The 17,000-nt window shown below is 52.0% G+C and overlaps 1 protein-coding gene across 1 annotated transcript in view; it reads right to left on the bottom strand.

Annotated features, from left to right (window-relative positions):
• LOC136719272 (protein kinase C epsilon type) overlaps positions 1 to 17,000 on the bottom strand; it is an 84,142-nt gene that overhangs the window by 49,561 nt on the left and 17,581 nt on the right. The window contains exon 2 of the mRNA XM_066697147.1: positions 8,167 to 8,230. Coding sequence (XP_066553244.1) covers positions 8,167 to 8,230 — 64 coding nt within the window. The remainder of the gene's footprint in view (positions 1 to 8,166; positions 8,231 to 17,000) is intronic.

Genomic DNA, 17,000 nt, shown 5'->3' with positions numbered 1-17,000 from the left:
GACTTCCTCTGGGGAGAAGCTCAGACGTTTGACACCGAGAATTAAAGAACATGTCCGCGCTCTCGATACAGACACTGTGGGAAACACGCAGCTGAAAACGGTTTTAAAACCAAACGTTTAAGAACAAACACCAATAGATACTGATGTGACGAACACATGCTTGCGAGAGATACAGGACTTGAGCAACTTTCTGCCCTTATGAGAGGTATAGGGAGTGTGTGTCCAACGGTTTACCTGGACAGTCGAGGTGTGAGACGCAGAAAGCGGGACAGGTTTAGTAACGGTGGGGAAAGGAATTCTGGGAAGGGGTCCAAGCGGCTCAGCCAGAGGCACATCCGGGGCAGCAGCCGACGGCGGGGAATCTCACGCACGGGAAGCCGCTCTCGAAGACAGGTGTCTGCCCTGCGTCCCTCTAGCGCGTCCTTGATTAGCAGGCGGCCCTGGAGCTGGTCCAGCGGTCCGCCGTGGCCGTGCGAGGCACTGCGGTGCTGGGGTGGGGGGAGTGTGTGCTATTCCTGCCTCTCCAGCCAGAGGGGCCGATGGAAATAGCTCTGCGCAGGAGCCGAGGACGGCGCGTCTCTCCCGCTGCTGCTATTTTAGGGAGATTGTTTTACAGACACGGCGTTTTCAAGTTTTTTGACCGGACGGCGTGGAAGTGTGTCGCTACAATGAGTCCCTCGCGACTGTGCCTGCACTGTTCTTCAAGCCAAAACCCGACGCTCTTCTACTCTAACCTTATCACCCGCAGTCGTGTGAAAAGGGGAACTGAAAAGCACTGAAACCACTCCAAAGTCCGATTTCTTTGTCGTCGGATTTTTCCCGGTTGCGTTCCCTCTACTCTACTTTTTCAAGAGTGGAAAAGCTCCAGCACACGCAGACTGTTTACTCCAAACATGGCGCAGGTGTTGGCACAACACGTTTACCTCCCTATACCTCTGCGGACAGTATGACATCACAGGGTCTACTCTTTCAATCTCACATAAAAGACCAGTAAGGCATTTGAAATGTTTAGTCTTTTACGGTCTTGTTCGTTTCATCATGAGCTTCTTTCACTGTGCTTTGCGTCTTTTACCGTTTGTTCATTTTGTGCCGCACAACGCTTACTGTATTTTTAATGAAAAGCTCTTTATAAATTTAAAATACACAAACAAACAAACAAACAAACAAATAAATAAATAAATAAATAAATAAAGCACGAGCAGCTGCAGCCCCCGTGGTTTTAACTCTTCCTGCTCACATCCCAGTGCTCTGTCTCGGCTGATTTTGAACGTGTGCGTTTTCTTGGGCAGTGACAGACAACAACCGGGGGTGAGGCGGAGGGCACGGGGGTCCGAGAGGCACCGGAGCGACGCGTACCCCTGAACAGGCGGTGCTGCCCACGTTGCCGGCATGAGATGAATGCCATTGAAGCTGATTACGGCACGCTCCTCAGATCCCCTCATTAGCGCTCTCCTCTCTCTCGCTAGGGGCGTCCGGGGTGGCCAGCTGGCTCCGTGGGACTTCAAAGGGCTCGTTGGTGCGTCTCGTTACATTATTTATGATCTTTGTTCAAGAGACAGCGCTGGGCTTCTCCTTCGCCTGCACACAATGTCTGATCTGCACTCACTAACTCACTGACTAACACAAAGGGGCGCCTCGGGAAACAATGCTTTGATTTCCCGTACCTTCATGTTGCTTCGGCAAAATGACAAACTAGGTTAGATCGTTGAACAGATAGTGACCCGTGTTATCGATCAGTCGGTCTGTCTCTCTGAAAGGGTTGCCCACTCGCGGCTCATGGTAAGCTCAAGGTTTGCTCATACGGTGACTGAATGAATGGATCGGGCTGCTCACAACCGAGAGAACTGAAAGCAGTGGTGTGAGCGCACGAAGGGTGTTTCTGCCCCCCTGCCCCGTGTTCAGGCCTCTGTGTACAGCAGCTCCAACACGGCTGCCAAGAGAAGCACTTCCTCCGCTCTGTTTTGCTTTCGGTTTCCCAGAGAAGACCAGTGCTGACCACGTTTCAAAAAAAAAAAGAAAAAAAAAAAAAAGAAAAGCAACTCTCGTTTTCCTGTCGTTTCTTGGATGACTTCCTGCAGGCGATAGCGACCAGAGAGCCCTGCGCCGAGAGGCCGCAGCTCTCTCCCCCCCCCACCCCTGGCGTGCTCACACACCAGAAGGACCAGTGACAAAATAGCAAACGCACAAACGCACAACTGCAGGTGGAAAGTGCGTTTAAAGTGATCCCAGATGAAGGCCCAGGTTATGGATGGAGCGTGAGCCACACTCGGGTTTGCCGATGTCCTCGTGCATCTCCTGTCGTCACTTCACGGCACACGGGTCTGCTGGCGGGCTGGGACACATGTTGCTCCCGAGTCAAGCTCTGTTTGTTTTGTAAACGTGTCCAGCAGCGCTGCCAGCACACAACAGCGTGACTCCATCCTGCACGGCCCGTCCACAGAGCGGCTGCACAACCCTACAGCAGCGTGCTACATGCACACGTGTGTCTCTATGTATGTATGCATGAGCTCATTTGTAAACCTGCAGCCTCACTCTCAACCTCCCTAAACGAACATCTGACGTGCCACTCGAACGCGGAGCACTGTGTGCAAACAGAGCCTGCAGACGCGCAGTAATTGTCTGTTTCCACAAGCACACAGACAACACAAATTAAACCTCGGGAGGCAGAGAGCGGAGTCGCTGGCTGACGCATCACAGCGGGCGGCGCAAACGGTATAATCGCTCGTTACTGCAGCGGCACAGCCAAGGAGGAAAGCCACCCCCCCACCATAGAGGCACTGGTTGGTTAATTACCCCTCCTGTCAAACGGGGGCTGGAACTTCAGTCGGGCAACAGTGCGGTGCTGGAGACGGTCCAACCGTCGACGGCACGGTTTATCCACAGCAGCCAGAGCTCTGCCTCAGAAGAGTGGATCTCGGCGGGACAGCTTCTCGTGCGACGCCTGGCCCCTGTTGGCTGCGCGTGGAGACTACGTGTGGAGGCTGTGTGGTTAGCCGGCCTCTCTGGGCTGTGATTTGGGAATGGATGTTGTTGTGCCGAAGATCTAGCATATTTTCACCTGCCAACACTCCAATTACTATTATTATTATTAATGATCATGTTAATAACATGTTAATGCATTTCTTTATTCAAGTTTTTCAAATGGGCCAGAGAATAAGTCACTACAGGTTCTCACAGAAGTGTCGCTGCCGAGTTACACACACGCCTGCATCACCCGGCCCAGATGTTTACGGATTAGGGTCTTTTTTTAGACGTCCAGAAATAAATACAGGAAGAGCTCACTTCAGAGGGGGATTTGGGAGCAGATTTATTGTATTGTAATGATTATTGATTTGAGGAATCCGTGATCTAAAAGGCGGTGAGCGAGGGAGGGAGCGGGTGGCCGGGCCTGGCGCAGTGAGATCCGGAACCCTGTGACCGGGCCAGGCAGATTCCCTGTCTTACACTCGCTGGACATTTTCTCCTCCGTCTTTATCTTTTTATTTTTACAACAATGGTCTATTCTGGCCAGCACCATGACAAAGGCCTCTTAACCCTCCCTTCCTGTTTAACTATTGCTAGACTCAAGGTCTTCGTAGTGCAGAACGCGGGCTTCACGGCAAGGCCTACGGTCGCTGGTGGGAAGTCAGGGAGTTATTTATAGCGCCGGGGAGACAATAGCCCGTGCCACTCCACAGCAAGACTGATAGCCGCATCCCTGGGGAGTCGCACAAAGACCGCGAAGAAGAGACGCATGTTCCCAAAAGGCAGGATTGTGCCATTGTGATAGTGAATGATAGTGAGGTGCAGAAGCATACGCTGAGCTGTGCATAATATTTAAAGGACATGTCTGCACCTCCACCTCAGCTCAACACACCGAGTCACTGTCAATCTATTTGTGATGACACCTAAGCTTATTAAAATGAATTTCCACTTCAAATTGAGTAAGAAAAACAAGCTACAGTCATATTCAATGATCTGCTTTGTGCAAAATAAAACACTGCCTCTTTGGTTTTTTGTTTGTTTCCGAAACAATTCTATTGTTTCACTAGGGGCCTTTGAAAAGAAACGCATTTCAAGATGAAATCAAAGAGGTAGGAGATGAAAGGCCGGGAGAGATCGGTTCTTTTCCCCCTGGCCGAATAGAAAGGCTCAAACTGATGCGTGTCGCTCGGCGAGTCACACTAATGTGGTTTCGCACTGTAATGTATGAACATAAACAAAGTTAATACATGCACACTGGGGCTTTGTGTCTTGGCACCGTCGGATGGAAAATCAACCGAAAACAACTGTTTGGACGAGCTGCGGCGCGGTGGGCTCGATCTGAGCAGCGGCTGCGTTAATACGACAACAACAACAAACACACACACACTCACGTCAATTAAAACCCTGCGTAAAGGCGTGACCCGGTATGGGAGGGCGGAGGATTTGATTAATTATTGAGGAGTACTTGAAGCAGGCTGGATATATAAAGTAAATCTGTGAGTCTTGCAAATGTATGATTGTTGTTTTGTTTGTAATCTTTCTGGTCTTCCCATCTGTGTGACTCAATTATGATCAGAGGCAGGATTGAGTCCTCTCTATCCGAGTATCTGTGCCAGGAGTAAAAACTGAATAGAAACTTCACAATAGAATCATCTTCGCTTTTGTTTTGATCGGCCAAGAAAGTGGCAAACCGCCCCGACCCCGACCCAATCCAATCAACCGAAGCCATCGTAGAAATCCAAAAACAATGATGTTGTGCAAGGACCGTGGAGATCGACTGGAGCTGGGGTTCTGCCACAAACTGCAGGTTTCCCTCCCCCACCCCTCCGGCACGCCTCGCTGTCCGTCAGGCGGTTCTGACAATACGGGGAGAGCAGCCCTCGTCCCCGTTTTGACCCGAACCTCATTGTCTCTCGCCGGTTCCACATCCACCGCCTCACGTTCCTTTGAATGCTCTTTTGTCCCAACGTGGCTTTCATGGTTCCCGACCACAGCCCCAACCCCGACCCAAACCACATCTCCCCAACCACGGCCCCAGCCCCAGCCACAAACCCAGCCCCTCTTTATCCCCGTCCTGACCCACTTGTCTCCCTTTCACTGAGACTCTCCCAAAAGGCACCAGGACCGCTGCAGAGCCGTCAATCTGAAATAACCGTCAGAGGCGAGGTGGGTGTCTTTTTAACAAGTGACGTTGTCTCCAGTGGCCGTACAGGTCACACACCCTGCCGTCCCGACACGGCTCTCTGTGTGGGAGGTGCCTGTCATACGGCACGGCTTTGTCCCAGACAGTTTATCCAAGATCCCCTGTAATGAGCTATAATGACCTAGAAGCTCCTTTCCCTGCCATGTGCTCAGTAGGGGCCGTAAACCAAACTGCGGAGGCCTAATCTGTCCCCGTCCACTCCAGCTCTGTGCCACAGCGGGCCGAGAGACAGTGTGTTTGACGGCTGCTGCTGTGAGTGCGATTCCCAGGGCTGGGCGGCCATTTGCTGCTGTGCTATCCTTCACACGGCGGCTACAACTCAATTTGCTGGCTTTTAAGACGCTGCCCGTCTGGTTCTCTCCTCTGACTGGCACCACTGAAAGCTTCTCTGACAGGATGCCGTGTAAAAGGTTCCCATGTCGGGGGCAAAGGCCTTTCATTACAATATATAATATTCAGAAGAACCCTCTTCTCCCTGAAGAAATGAAAAAATTATGCAAAATGCTTCCCTCCCCTCCCGTCATCTCAGTGCGGTCAGTTTGAGGTCAGGTGACGTAATCAGCCGATCGGCACACTTTACATTTGAGTACCGCTGCCACTCTGCGGTTCTGAAGAGCCAGGCAGGCGGGCATGAGCGAAAACACGCACGACACGCAGCTAGGAGCATTTGAAAATACAATCCAATTAAAAACTATTGTAAAGAACTTGCACGTCACTCTAACATCTGTGCAACAGCTGCTCCAGGACAATGCAGGCGTGTCACCTGTTGGACCCGACCAGCACACCCCCGGCACCCGGCTGCAGCCCTCCCTCTCCATGCCTCTCCCTTTCTATCACTCCCCCCGTCCCTCCCTCTCCTTCACCCTCTCTCTCTTCCTCCCTACCACCACCACACACAGTTGTGATCAGGTGTCTTTCAGGCGCTGCTGATTCCTGCTGAACCCACTCGTCCTCGGCTCGGATCGATGGCATCGCGACGGCCAGGGATTTCCCAAGGCCTGGTTTCAGAGCCGCGCGATTGAGAAGGCATTGCCAGCGAGGCCCCATTTATTTCCACGAGAGCTAATTAAACTCACGCCGAGACACGCGGGACAGCGATGAGAGGTAGCAGGGATGATCCTGATCTCGATTATTCAAACAGATTTAATTACACGCTATTGAGAAGAAGAAAAAATATATATATAGCTGCAGGAAATGTAAAAACGCACGTGATCGCGCACACGTTTAATTCTGCACCAGACTGTGGACCGAAGGACACTGCAGCCCAGAGTCACATGACCATAAAACAATCACACACGTACCATGACGGCAGGGAACAATAGCGTGCCGACAGCGCCTGACAGGGAGTAAACGGGTTCAAACGCCGGCAAAACGAGAGGCGGGTTAGAAAGGAGGAACCAAAATCTGCGACAAACGGGAAGAGGCCGTCCGAAAGGGGACACGGGCCGACCAGGCGCTCCGACCGCTCCTCCTGTCCTCCACTAAGGGCCCCCCGGTGGGTCCCATGACGCGCCCAACTCCCGGCATGCAGTCTCCAGGACATGGCTGACCAAGGATGCGTCGGCGCCGCGGAAAGTAGGGCACCCTGACCCACATGAAGCACGTGGAAAGTAGGTCTGCTAGGCAAAGTCCTTGCAAACTCAGAGACGCCTCGTAGTTCTGCTCCACGGGGTCACTTTCCTCGCTGGCTTCTCAAATCGCTTACTCCACCCCACACTAGACTGTGCTGAAGGCTGCGATTAAAAGAGGTCTCGAGACACAGACGCAGATCTACTTGTAGATGTTTTTCCATGTTATCTTTGGCACATATAATAAAAATTACACCAATTTAACGCCGATTCGGTCATGTCATCTCAGCAATTCTTATCTCTAGTCTCTCTGTCTGTAATTGCTGTTCAAACACGGAATAAAACATGACCAGCGCCGAGTGAAACACGCTTGACTGCTGCCACGACAAAAGCAGATTTACAGCTCCCGGCCACAACACGGCTTTGGCGCAGCTTTAGGAGGGCGAGTTGGGATAAATCCTCTTTTAAAGGGACTTAGATGATATTCAGTTGTGGGCCGACACCTGGCAGATGAAATTCAATGTGGACAAGTGCAAGGTATTACATGCAGGTAACAAAAAACTCTACTATAATTACACTATGGGAGGAATAGAACTGGATGAAGTAATGCATGAGAAAGACCTAGGAGTCTATGTGGACTCCTCACTTTCTCCATCCAAGCAATGTGGGGAAGCAATAAAAAATGCAAACACAATGCTGGGGTATATTGTCAAAAGTGTAGAATTGAGAACAAGGGCAGTGATGTTCAGACTGTACAATGCACTAGTTAGAGCTCATCTGGATACTGTGGACAGTTCTGGGCTCCACACTTCAAGAAAGATATCGCTGAGGCAGTTCAGAGGAGAGCAACCAGACTTATTCCAGGTCTGAAGGGAATGTCCTACTGAGAGACTGAGGAACTGAACCTTTTCACCCTGGAACAGAGGAGACTACGTGGGGACTTGATCCAAGTCTTCAAAATCATGAAAGGCATCGACCACATCAAACCAGAGAAGCTTTTCCAGATCAGCAGGGACACACGCACCCGGGACACAAATGGAAATTGGGCTTCAAGGCATTCAAGACAGAAAACAGGAGACACTTCTTCACACAGAGAGGCGTCACAATCTGAACAAACTCCCCAGCGATGTGGCTGAAGAGACAATTTGGGAACATTCAAAAACAGACTGGATAGGATCCTTGATCACTTAGTTATTAATGGACACCAAACGAGCACGATGGGGCCAATGGCCTCCTCTCGGTTGGACACTGTGTTATGCTCTTCTTCTTAAAGGCTCTGGCACCTCCTACACCGCTGTCACAACCACGTTTATCAGTAAAACATCCCCCCCCTGCAGATGGCAGCCAACCAAACGTCCCTTGATCTAACACATCTACGGACACCTAGACACTCTCACAGTGACCCAGCGAGCCACGCCGGCGAGTCCTTACCTTCGCTAGAGGATCCCGAGAGGTCGATGATTACGAATACTTTGCCTTCAGGCTCCAAGTCTACCTGCAATTCAAACAGAGAGAGAGAGAGAAGGGTTAACAATCAGCACATCTAACCCGTCCCTGTAATCCACGGCCTGAGGAACGGCGACTCTCCCCGGGTGTGGAAAGCAGAGACGTCACACTGAGCATCTTTCATGTTTCAGGCCGTGTCTCGGCGCTCAATGGAGATGGTAAGTCAGCCCAGCGCCTCGTGCTCGAGTTGGGAAGAGGGATTACAGAAGACCGGAGAGACGAGGAGTGACTTATTAATAAAAGCATCGGTTGGAACGAGTTATAATTAGAAAATATCTTCTGGGATTTGGCAGTTGATTTGGTGTTGTTGTTTTTAAGTGTGCGGAAGCAGGCGGACATTAAAACAGCTATTTGAGCATAAAGTGCGATTAGAACGGTTTATCCCTGAAGGGCGATATTTTAGCCTCCATGTACGCTGACTGGCAAAGGGAGCACTTGCCGAAACTCCCGGAGACGCGGGCGTAGCAGTGAGAACGGCTACAGGGACGCCCATCTCTCGTTCTTTGTTGTGTTCTTAATGTGTGGACGAGAAAAGTGAAGGATGCAGCTGCTTAAACAGACTCTGACCAGGCGCTGAATTCAGGTGGGGATTTACAGAACGGGCTTTTCTTGTGGATGCGGAGGATCTTCATGTGCTTTCAACCACCGCGCTGGCGAAGGAAAGCATCCGCCCACGACACCGCTTGGCTCACAGCGCTAATATCTCCAAGCCGCGGCTTTTTTCGGATTGAAAACCACGCCGGGACCGTTCTCGGGGGCGGCGATCTGTTCTGCGGTATCGGAGGAGCCGGCGGCGCACGCACTCACACGGGCCGCAGTGCAGCCCTCTAATTCGAACAGGGAGAAGGAAAGGGAGAGGAAAAAACAAAAGCAGGATCGGAGAGGTTGAATGCGATTCGATATGCATTATTAAACGGGATACTTAGAAATGCGCTGACTGATCAATCCGGGCGATGCACTCAAGAGTCTGGAGAGAGATACCAAGAGGGATTGAGGGCAAGGGGGCCACACACACCTGAAGGAAACAGCAGAGTGGAGACACTTCCCTAGGTCGGCTTCGTGGCTAACCATCTCCAGCACCAACATCGCACTCGGGATGGGAGTGATTTACAGGCCTGGTTAAGCAATGCCAATCCCCAGTCCGTCCTGCTCAGCTCCTACTTTAACAGTCTCACTCTGGGCAGATTTAGGCAAGGAGGGGCTTCCTCGGCAGGTCTTGGCGTGACCTGGGAGGACCATGGGGCAAACCCGAGAAGATGGCGCTCTATCTAGCAACAAAAACAATATTTTCCAAAGACATGGCCTCCGTACAGCCAGCCCCGCATCGGGATCGTGCCAGGCCCATCCTGACACGTTACTGCAGCTCATTTAAATGACCGTGGGAGGTGCCGAGGAGAAGACGGCTCTCTTGCTGTGGGTGAGAGCGTCTGTTTTCGTCCCGTTCGCACCCCGAGCTGAAGTGTTTGCATCTTCATTACCGGGGGCCTGCTGCTCAGCGCCGCTGCCATTTCATTACACCACGGCCTCCCACCGTCCCAGCTCATTAACAGCCAGCGCTAAACTGCGCCACGGCACATCGGTACCCGAGCTGACGATTCGGCACACCCCGCCTACAGCCCCCAAACTGCCTGGTCTTCAAAATGTGCGGCTCTCGCTTCGGTCAACAGGAAGGACAAAAGACAGTATGCCGCGTCTTCCCTCCAGGGTGTGTAAGGTGCCCGTCCTTCTCATTAATCAACTAAATAAATTGCAGACATTAATAAACTGGATGAACTCAATACAATAACCTTGGCAAGACTGTTTTAAAGGCAGGGGGCGGAGGCACAGGTTCGTGGCCCGGCTGACATACAGAAAAACAGATCAATCTTTATTAGAAGGATCACTCGGACTCTGGCTTAAGTCTGCTCCTGTAAGAAGGTTACCGGTTCACCGGTTTACCCCGGCGCTCTGTACGGGAGGTCTGAAAGCGAGAGGCGAGGTGGGGTAAAGCTGGAAAAAAAAACAACAGACAATTCGCTCTCACTCTCGCTGCCGGCGGTGTTTGTGCCGCTGTGTCCAGAAACATCTGCACGGGAACAGAACCGTTTACAGAAGCCATACCTGGCAGAGGATCATCCCTCTGATTAAATCCTCATCTCCCTGTTTAACATTGATAAGAGCCGAGGCTTTAGAGACGTGTTTATCATCCCAGCCAATGTGTTTAATGTACTGCGAGGCTGACATTTAACAAAGTGTTTTATTGCAAATAATCTGAAGGTTAATGACCTTGTGCACATACAGTAAAACTTTGCTCTCGGAGACCGAGCACAGGCAAGCCCGTTCGAGGGCCGCCCACTGGGCCTGGGGCTCAGGAATCGCAGCGCCGGCGCTGTTGTGTGAAATGCACAAGTGGTTCATTGAATCAATAACACTGCGGTCCTTTTATAATTAGTAGGACTAGTTGAAGCGACCAGACTAGTTAACAACAGAGAAAACGCATGAGTATTCGCAAGGCTGCGGATTAGAACTGCCCTGTGTGTTGAAATATTGTGTTTGAAATCAGGAACTCGTGGGACTGGTGTGCAGGCGATGGGGGGAGACAGAAGGGGACACACTGGCGTCACCTGACAGGAAGCGAGCCCCTCTCCCACCTTCCACGGAAAAGCAGCTCACCGTTTACAGAGTGGGACGCCGGCAAGATTGGTCATAAAAGCGTCAACGAGAGAGTGGAGAGGGAGTGGGACGGGCGCGTCAGTCCACTGGCTCCAGCATCGACATGGCCTCTCTGTTCCGGGCAGCACCAGCAGGGCCTGGGGGACAGATCCCCGGTCCATACGACAGGCCTGAACACAAAGACCTCGAGCCTGTCCCGCTGCCAGGTGGATTTCACTGGCGTTCTGGCATCCCCCTGGTGTCTGCAGGCCAATCCGCAGATGAGGGTCTGACACGGAGGCAGGGGAAGGCGCCGTGCGGAGAGAGGAGGAGGAAGCCCGGCACAAAGCCTGCTGTGATACAGGCTGGCCTGCAAGCCTCTGTCTCCGGACTGGCCCTGGCGAGAGAGGAGGCGGTTTCCGGCGCGTGGCAGGGAGAGGCAGACGCTGCACCACACCTCACCGCCGGACTCGGCACGGCCACCGCACCACTACCAGAGAGAGACACCTGTCACTGGAAGTGGGGGATTCTACCACACCTGACAAGGAAAACGCTGCAGACACATTAACCCTCTCGAGTCCACGCTTCCTTTCCTAAGCGTGATTTTGTGAGCAGGACTGAGTGGGAAAATGACAACAAAAGGAGAGCGGCACACTCGCACAACACCACGCAACTCGACAAACACACTGACTCTACCTGCAGCCAGTTTTTCCCTTAAGGTGCGTTTTCAAGAAATGCACCCAATTCCCTGCAGCACGATGGTGACTCATTCCTGCACCGCACTGCGCCCGACAGTTACAGCCCCAGCACCCCCGACTCGCACCCCGCAGTCCCCGGCGGGTGGCAAGATTTGTGAAATTCCCAGTAAGGTTCACTACTGCACAACAACAGCCACATTTTCGTCTGGTGTCGCATGAAAACTGTGTAGCGATTTTCACTTTGAGTCATTTGAACATTTCCCTTTTGCAACAACATCGCAACACCCAGAGATAGGAATCTGTGCGTCTACACAACGTTCCACCAAGTAACAATAAAATAGTTCAATAAAGTTCTGCGGATTGAATACAACAGGGAAAGTGTTACTGTGTTGGAGGACAAGGATCGATACAGAATTTCTCCGCCGATATCCTCAGAGAAACCTTGAAACAAACACACGAACAGATTTAAAAAAGGCCGCGACTCAGCCTGGAAGAGGAAACGGCAGACACTGCAGTGCGAGTTACTGCACACTGCACACAGACCACCGGGACCAGAGCCCCTCCGCCCCCACAGCACGGGGGCAGGAAGGCTGTGCTCGGATGCACGATCCCCCCCCAGCCGCCCCCGCAGGCGGCGATGTCGCGCAGCACGCTGACAGAGAGGAGACGTGTTTGTTATCCCAACACGCACCCCCCCCGCCTTCCTGTGATGTCACGAGCTTCCATTCATGATCTGCCTTCGGGGGCCATGGAGTCTCACAGGTGCAGCAGCCAACTACAATTAGAGTGGGCAGGAAGTGTGTGTGTGTGTGTGTGTGTGTGTGTGTGTGCGTGTGTGTGAAACTGTGTGTGTGAGAGAGAGTAAGTGTGTGTGTGTGTGTGTGTGTGTGCGTTCATGCATGCATGTGCATGCTGAAGCGTGCATTTTTGTGTATTTGAATCTTGTGCATCTTGCGTATTCGTATTTTGAATCCGAGTTAATTATTTTCAGCCTCGGTGGGCTACACTGTGATTATTTTGAATCTCTTGTAAAAACCTGTTATACTTCAACATAAATAAATACATCTATAAATAAATAAAGCTGAAAATAGCCTTCCCCCCTGTCCCCCGCCGGTATTCAGCTCCAGTAACTCCAGCCCCAGATGTCAGAGCCACCGCCGCCGCCCAGATAAGGTGCGATCGATGTCTCCCGTCCCTGCCAGCGCCGGCACCAAACAAAGCATCTCTCTGCTGTTCTGACATTCAGCAGAACCTCTTCTCTGTTCTTAAGAAACGTCTTCTGGCTCAACTCACACGCAGCCACAGTAAGGCCTTGTTCGTTACACACCGGCCGTCCAGAGGAGAGCAACCAGACTTATTCCAGGTCTGAAGGGAATGTCCTACTGAGAGACTGAGGGACTGAGGGACTGAACTTTTTCACCCTGGAACAGAGGAGACTACGTGGGGACTTGATCCAAGTCTTCAACATCATGAAAGGCATCGACCACATCAAACCAGAGGAGCTTTTCCAGATCAGCAGGGACACACGCACCCGGGACACAAATGGAAATTGGGCTTCAAGGCATTCAAGACAGAAAACAAGAGACACTTCTTCACACAGAGAGGCGTCACAACCTGAACAAACTCCCCAGCGATGTGGCTGAAGAGACAATTTGGGAACATTCAGAAACAGACTGGATAGGATCCTTGATCACTTAGTTATTAATGGACACCAAACGAGCAGGATGGGGCGAATGGCCTCCTCTCGATTGGACACTTTCTTATGTTCTTATATAAAGAATCACTTATGGGGGGCAGTGAAAGACCCCCTGCTCCCTAGTGTAACAGCAGATGGCCCCTATTGAGGGTCCGGTCACCTGGTCACCAAATGCCACCACACCAGCTGGAGAGGGCACCTGCGCAGCCATTAGCTGCAGTGCATGATCTGCTCTTGGTGCTGCAGGGGTGATTAATATTGAGCACAATGTGGGTTATAAGCGCTTTGTGCAGCTTCGAACAAAGCAGCTATAAATATGCCCGATGTGACCCAAATTACAGAGAATCGGGGAGTGGTGTCGCATAATCTGCCCGCTGGAGTGACCTTCACTCGGGCTGCTCTCTTCTGGTCTTTTAACAGCTCAAACTCTAGACCTCTGACCTCACAGAGTGGTCAGGTGGTCTTTGGGGTCCTCTCCTCAGCAGCAACAGAAGCTATAGCAGCGCCCCGTAGTTGTAAACATGTTTCTGAAGGATTCCCTGGGCCGGGAGCAGCGTTTGAGCAGGAAACGCAATCCTTTCACATTCTCCAGTCCTTGCGGGGGAATCTCATGGAGGGGATCTGTGGGAGTCGACGGCAGGGGGGTCTCTCTCATTGTCTCTGAGGACACCTTTCTGTGCAACAACAGAAAGAGGGACAGAGCGAAAGTAAAAACGCATAGATCGAGGTTTCTCTCTTTAATTTCCAAGGAAAAGACAACGAAAAACAACAACACACTGAACAGGCCAGCGCCTGCTGCCCTCAATCTCATACCTCAGTTACTTTCACTATTACAGCACAGGCATGTCGCATTACATCATGCGCTCGCTGCAGAATCAAAACCACATGGCCCTAATCCTCACTCGCTGGCGGAGGGGAGAGGCAGCGCTGCGGGGGGCGCTGCGCCAAACAAGGCCGTCACCTGCCGGCTCGGCCCCGGCGGTGGAGGAGAACTCTCCGAAAAGAACATTAAAACCACGCCGGCGAGCGCGTCGAGTGTCTGCAGTTATCTCCAAAACATCTGGCCACCTAATCCCTTAACAACATGTTTATCCCAGTCGTTTACAAAGAGTATGAAACTCGTACCGGGATATTACCGCACAGCTGGAGCCCTGCCCCGGTGTGTCCCGCGGACCTGTTCCTCACACGATGGTGCTGAGAGGCAGGTCAAACTCGGGGAGATGCATCTAAAACATAAAAGTGGCTGGTGCAGATTCTCGTCCAGAAGGACGGATGGGAATCATGCCGGACCCCCGCCTGGACATATTTATTAACTGGTGAGGGGCACCGGGGAGCACCGAGCCCAGGACAGGGAAAGTGTGTCGCACTAATCCAACAGATTGGCCTTACAAGGGTGTTGGCGTAGGACGACGTGGTGCTGTAAGTTGCCCCGATTGCCAGGCCCTCCACAGACCTCCTCTCCGAGAGCCAGGCCCCGGGCATGGGAACGCCAGCGCCGGGAGATTCAGGAATGCGATTCTAATCTGCTGCCGCAGCCCCAACCAAAAGAAGAAAAGGAATGAAAGAGAAAAGTCCTTTCTTCTCTCCCGCCGTCGTGGAAGGGGTTATTTTCGGTCTGCGTCACTTCTGCTGAGTAACGGCCAATAAAAAAAGGAAAAAAAGAGAAAAAAAAGCTGGATAAACAAGTACTGTGATAGCTGGTGTAACCGCGCTGCTGCAGGATCTCCGAGGAGTTGAGCATCTTAAATACGTCAGGGGCTGCTTTACATAACAAGAGATACACTGAGGATGTGTCAGATAAGGACTGCTTTTATTTCTCACAATTCAGAGCATAAATTAAAAGCCAACCCCCCTAATAAAGTCAAGAACTGCACACATGACACACGGCACTCTCTACACCCGAGCCGTGGGGTCCATCCCTGGTCCAGTAACCCCAGTTTGTGTGATGCCCGGGGTCAACACCAAACCAATTGGGACCCCGGGGACCGGAGTGAAAGACCGCAATCGAGGGCAGCTCCCCGTCGCAGGAGGCCGGGATCAGCACACCAACACGGGCGCACGTCCTGTCCCTCGCCTGGGCCACGCCGATCGCTCCCGGCCCCAATGTTCGGGACGGACAGCACCGCAGGACACAGGTGCGCCCCGACGACCCCTTTACAGCGCCGAGCCGGGAAACGACCGCCCGGCAGACGGAAAACACATTCCCAGGGTGTCGGCCTCGCCCCCCAGCCCCCAAGGCGGCCGACCCCCGGCGCTTCATGCGGCCCGCTCTGCCGCGGATGGACGGTCTGTCGGCGGAGGCTCCGCATACCTTCACTTCCCCCTGTAGTCTCACAGCGGTCACAGGACAGACACAGCAGCTGGGCCAGAGTGGCCAACCACCAACCCACCACACCACAAGGTTCCTCCCCTCTCCTCTCGTCTCCTCTCTCTCTCTCTCTCTCTCTCTCTCTCTCTCACACACTCACACTCGCACCTCTTTTTTTTGCTCTGCATCGAGGGCTCTGCGTGACGGAAAAACACAGAGTGAAGGGCTCTTTTAAAGACTTTATATTTAGCACCCAAGTATTTACATAAGTGCACATGGCCTTTAGGTAAACAGCTCCAAAAGTAAAACAAAGAACAAACACGGGCAGCCGGCGGAGGAGTTTATCAGAGAGGCCTTCGTCGGTTTTCTAGGAACCCACGACGCACAACGGCACAGCCCCCTGCATGGGAACCGGTGTCGCGGGATGATGGTAAATCTGATCCCCGGCAAACACCCCCGGAAAAACTGACAACTCCATCCGTATGAGATGAGAGGCGCCGACAGCTCAGATCGATATTCATTTCATTAGATCTGTTGTTGTATTTTTTAAAGTGGGATTCATGAGTCCGGTGCAAACTGAAGGCCGGGCAGTGGATGTGAGGTTTCTGCACCATCCACGGCCATGGACCGGCCTTCAGTTTGCACCGGAGAGGCCCGCCGAGACGCCCGACATCAAAACGTCAACAGGGATCAGTGGCTGGCAGCAAAGCAAAAGCGTGTCCTGTCCTCTCTCCCAGCAGGCCGCGGCTTTAATCTCGAACACAGAGCGCAGCCGGACTGCCAAGCGGTCTTTATTAGCAGGAGAGGAGACATAATGGACTCCTTTCATGAGCAACGGCAGAGGGATTTTTTTTCTTTTTTAAAAGGGGATAGCGAGGGAGGGAGTAAATGAACACAGTGTTCTGTAAATATACCAAGAACTTCATTAACACGGCCACGGATCGGTGATAATTAAAACCTCTGAGGGCCGCACACTCACTTAAACCGAAGAGAGTCTCTCCCAGACGGACGAAAGTGGAACTAGATCCATTTTCGGAAAGGGGCAGAAGCATGAAACCTGTATCTGTACCTATATCTTATTGTGTCAGGCCCGTGAGATTGGACTGCTTTGTCCTGCCCGAGTCCAAGGGGAGACACTTCAGAAATTAATATATTTACAAATAAATAAACAAGGACTGACAGACAGGAAGACTGAGGGACAGTCGGACCGAATATGTGAACCCTCAGACAGTTTTCTGCATCACTACACACACACGGTTGTTTTTAAAAGGTACCAGATATCTCGCCTAATCAAAAACGTCTCCAGTTTTAAATACCGAAGATGCAAAAACATTGACGTCCTTTGTGATCGGAGAAGGACGCCGTTCACGGTCGATGTGTGAAAGCCACGGGAGTCCAAACACACACTCGGTAACAGATACAGAAC

Source organism: Amia ocellicauda, chromosome 23 (assembly GCF_036373705.1).
Source record: "Amia ocellicauda isolate fAmiCal2 chromosome 23, fAmiCal2.hap1, whole genome shotgun sequence".
NCBI lineage: Eukaryota > Metazoa > Chordata > Actinopteri > Amiiformes > Amiidae > Amia > Amia ocellicauda.
The sequence above is the reverse complement of the archived record's forward strand: the minus strand, read 5'-3'. Positions and strand labels throughout refer to the sequence as shown.